The sequence below is a fragment of the Asparagus officinalis genome, chromosome 9 (assembly GCF_001876935.1).
Source record: "Asparagus officinalis chromosome 9, Aspof.V1, whole genome shotgun sequence".
In the NCBI taxonomy this organism is placed as follows: Eukaryota; Viridiplantae; Streptophyta; class Magnoliopsida; order Asparagales; family Asparagaceae; genus Asparagus; species Asparagus officinalis.
Window position 1 is genome coordinate 67,261,169 of NC_033802.1, and position 4,107 is coordinate 67,265,275.

The window sequence follows — 4,107 nt, forward strand, 5'->3', positions numbered from 1 at the left end:
CACAAACGTGGCTTAGTGGTGCGATTGCGAACCACGAGACTTGCAAAAACGGGTTCATGGAACTCGACTCATCATTCCATTTGCCAACTTCACCGTTCATGACCAACAACATATTCGAGTCCCTCAGCAACTCTCTCGCCATTAACAGGGCGATAGTGATGCCCATTAGTTCCATTGGCAATCGCAAATTGCTGTCTAATGGATTCCCTTCATGGGTCTCCGCAATTGATCGCAAACTTCTTCAGTCATCTTCGGTGGAGGCAAATATCGTGGTGGCTCAAGATGGTTCTGGGAATTACAAGACGATCTCTGAAGCAGTTGCGGCCTCTGTTAAACAAAGTAGTGGGGGATCAAGATTTGTGATCCATGTCAAAGCCGGAACTTACGATGAGAAGGTTCAGATCACGAAGTCGATGACGAATCTAATGTTGATCGGTGATGGTGCTGGTGTTACTGTTATTACAGGAAGTAAGAGTGTGCAAGATGGTACAACTTTCAATTCGGCAACAGTTGGTAAGTTTGTACTTTGGAGATAGATACATATATATATATATGAGAAAAATGGAGAAACTTGGTACCAAGTTGCTCCAAGCAACTTGGTAGTGACGTGGTCTAATCTTGTCCCTACATCTACATTGGAGTTGGTGAAGAATGGTTGAGGCTCTATCTTCGAGGTGTGATGTAGGGGCAAAATTAGGCCACATCACTACCAAGTTGCTTTCAACAACTTGGTACCAAGGTTCTCCATTTTTCTATATTGTTGGCATCGTACATGTTTGAAAGCGATTGCTGGGTTGTAGATTTCTTTAGTTAGTTCTCTTCCAGAAATTAACTACAAAATGTCAACGAACTTTTTCATCCTAGGCGACGAAAAATTTGTAGTTTCTTGATATATATCTTACTAATGGAGGGTCGTTGGAGGAAGGTTTGGTTATTAAAAACACAGATGATGACTGACTTTCTTGAAAGGCGATAGATATATATCATATCATGGGAGAATGGCATATAGAAAATTGTAGATAGTATATATACAACTCTAAAAACGAATAATTAATAAAAGTTTACCGCATAATGCATGGAACAGCCAAAAAGAATATTAGTAGTACGTTACTAATTTTACAATAGTTAAAAGAGTATTCTCGTTTTGCAGCTGTGACTGGAGGAGGATTCATCGCCAAGGACATAACATTCCAAAACACCGCCGGTCCAGAGAAACAACAAGCCGTGGCACTCCGCTCCGGCTCCGACCTCTCCGTCTTCTACCGCTGCAGCTTCGAAGGCTACCAAGACACCCTCTATGTCTACTCCCAACGCCAGTTTTACCGGAACTGCGACATCTACGGCACCGTCGACTTCATCTTCGGCGACGCCATCACGGTCTTACAGTCCTGCAACATGTACCTCAGAAAACCCTTAACGGGCCAAGAAAACACAGTCACGGCCCAAGGCCGTTCTGACCCCAACGAGAATACTGGCATCTCCATCCAGGACAGTAATATCGCTGCCGCGCGCGGAGAACCTGGGCTCGACCAGGTCGTACCTGGGTCGGCCATATAAGGCCTACTCAAGGACGGTGGTGATGAAGACAGCAATCGGAGACGCGATTGCTCCAGCTGGGTGGCTGGAGTGGGATGGAAACTTTGCGCTGAGCACGCTGTATTATGGGGAGTACATGAACAGCGGGGCTGGAGCTGGGACTGGGGGTCGTGTTAAGTGGCCTGGGTACCATGTTATGAGTTCGTCGGATGCGAATAAGTTCACCGTTGAGAATTTCTTAGGGGGCGGGTCTTGGATTGCTGCCGCTGGGGTGCCGTACACTGCTGGGCTCTAGCTAGCTAGCTAGGGTGGATATATATACGTTGGCTGTTGAACGGGATTAATTGATTTGGATTATTGTTGAGTATTTGAGTTATAAGTTGATAATATGTTTGTATAGGAACAATTTAACAAATCAGGCCACGTAAAAATAAGGGCGCTTGAACGAAAATAGGTTCACCAAGACGAGGAAACTTATGCTCGGCCGCCGGGGTTATTCATTTTCAATGACGTCGATCAATAAATAATTCTTATGTTATTGTGAAGGGTAACGCACTTGATTGTGATGTAATACTGTCAAATATGCTCTTAATGATATATCTGGAAGGAAATCCCTCTGGCATGATATCTTGGCTTTCAAACAATCTGTCACCAGTCCCTGGGTTATTGGAGGAGATTTTAACTCTATCATCAATAATGGAGAGAAAATTGGTGGTGCTATGGTAACTGAGTCAGAAACTGAAGATTTCCAGGATTTCATATCCTCGTGTCAGTTTGTGCATCTCAAAACCACAGGATGCTTTTATACTTGGTGTAATAAGCAAGATAAAGACACAAGAATCTGGAGTAGACTCGATAGAGTTCTTATCAATGAAGAATGGGTGCAACAATATACTTCAAGCCAAGTGGAATTCCTACCTCCATCTTGTTCAGACCACTCTCCAGCCCTTATTACCATTGTTGATGATACTTTTGAGGGTAAGAGGCCATTCAAATTTTTTAAAATGTGGACTAACCACCCTGATTTCCTCTCAGCAGTAAAATCAGTCTGGGACCAAGATGTTGTGGGTTACAGAATGTTCAAATTTCATACTAAACTAAAGAAGCTCAAGGTTGTCTTAAAGGAGCTGAATAAAAAGCATTTTATGAACATTAGTGAACAAGTGTTGAGGGCTAAGGATCAACTTGCAGAGGCTCAAAAGCAACTAAACTCTGATTTGTTCAGTCCTGTGCTGATTGCTAAAGAAAGGGAATGTTTAAGCAAATATGTCAGGCTTCTTAACTGTGAAACATCTTTCTATAGGCAAAAAGCCAATATCAAATGGGGGATCTATGGTGACAAATGCACTCATTATTTTCATGCCATTATGAAAGCAAAAAGGCACAATAATAGAGTCTTATCTCTATATTCTGATAATGGAGATAGAATCACTGAAATGGATGATATCATTACAGAATTCACTGAATACTATCAGAGACTCCTTGGCACATCTCCACCTGTTTCCAGACCAGATTCTGAAGTGATTGCAAATGGCCCTATTCTTTCCTCTTCTCAAAGCAATGATCTGATCCTCCCTATTTCCAGAGAAGAGATAAAACAAGCTATCTTTTCTATGCCTGATGATAGAGCTCCTGGCCCTGATGGATATAATGCCTCTTTCTTTAAAGCAGCTTGGAACATATTTGATGAGGACCTATACCTTGCAGTGGAAGAGTTCTTTAACTCTGGCAAACTTCTGGGTGCTATAAATACCACTTCAATCACATTGGTGCCTAAGGTTTTAAATCCTAAAACTCCATCTGATTTCCGTCCTATTTCTTGTTGTAATTGTGTCTACAAAATCATTTCTAAGATTATTGCTTCCAGAATTCAGAGGGTTATGGGTTTTCTAATCAGTGAAGGCCAAAGTGCATTTGTTAAGGGGAGAATTATTTCTAATAATATCCTTCTTGCTCATGAACTTATCAAGCACTATGGTAGGAAGCATTCATCACCTAGAGCTACTCTCAACATTGATTTGAGAAAAGCCTTTGACACCATTAGTTGGGACTTTATTGAAGCTATGCTGGTGGGACTTGTTTTCCCAAATAGAATGATTAAATGGATTATGGAATGCATCACTACACCAAAATTCTCTCTGTCACTTAATGGATCTCTTCATGGATTTTTTCAAAGTGCTAGGGGTTTACGGCAAGGAGATCCTCTTTCTCCTTATCTCTTTGTACTGGGTATGGAATACCTGTCTAGAAAACTCAACTCTCTCAGACATGATGGGTTATTCAAATTTCATCCAATGTGCTCAAGATTAAACATTACCCACTTGTTCTTTGCTGATGATTTGCTGCTTTTTGGGAAGGCTGATATGTACTCTATTATTAAGCTTCACAACTGCCTCAAAGAATTCTGTCAGGTCTCTGGTTTGAGTATTAACCCTAACAAATGCTCAATCTACATGAATGGGATTGATGAGAATCTCAAAGCTCAGATTTGCTCATACCTTAATTTCCCTGAGGGGGTTTTACCTGTGAGGTATCTTGGTATGCCATTGATTACAAAGAGATTGACCTGGA

General features: G+C 41.5%; 1 protein-coding gene across 1 annotated transcript; it reads left to right on the top strand.

Moving 5' to 3' along the window:
• Window positions 426-1,831, top strand: LOC109824529 (probable pectinesterase/pectinesterase inhibitor 6). The gene is given in 3 exon segments (XM_020391146.1): window positions 426-513; window positions 1,151-1,521; window positions 1,523-1,831. Coding segments are annotated over 3 exon segments (768 nt in total).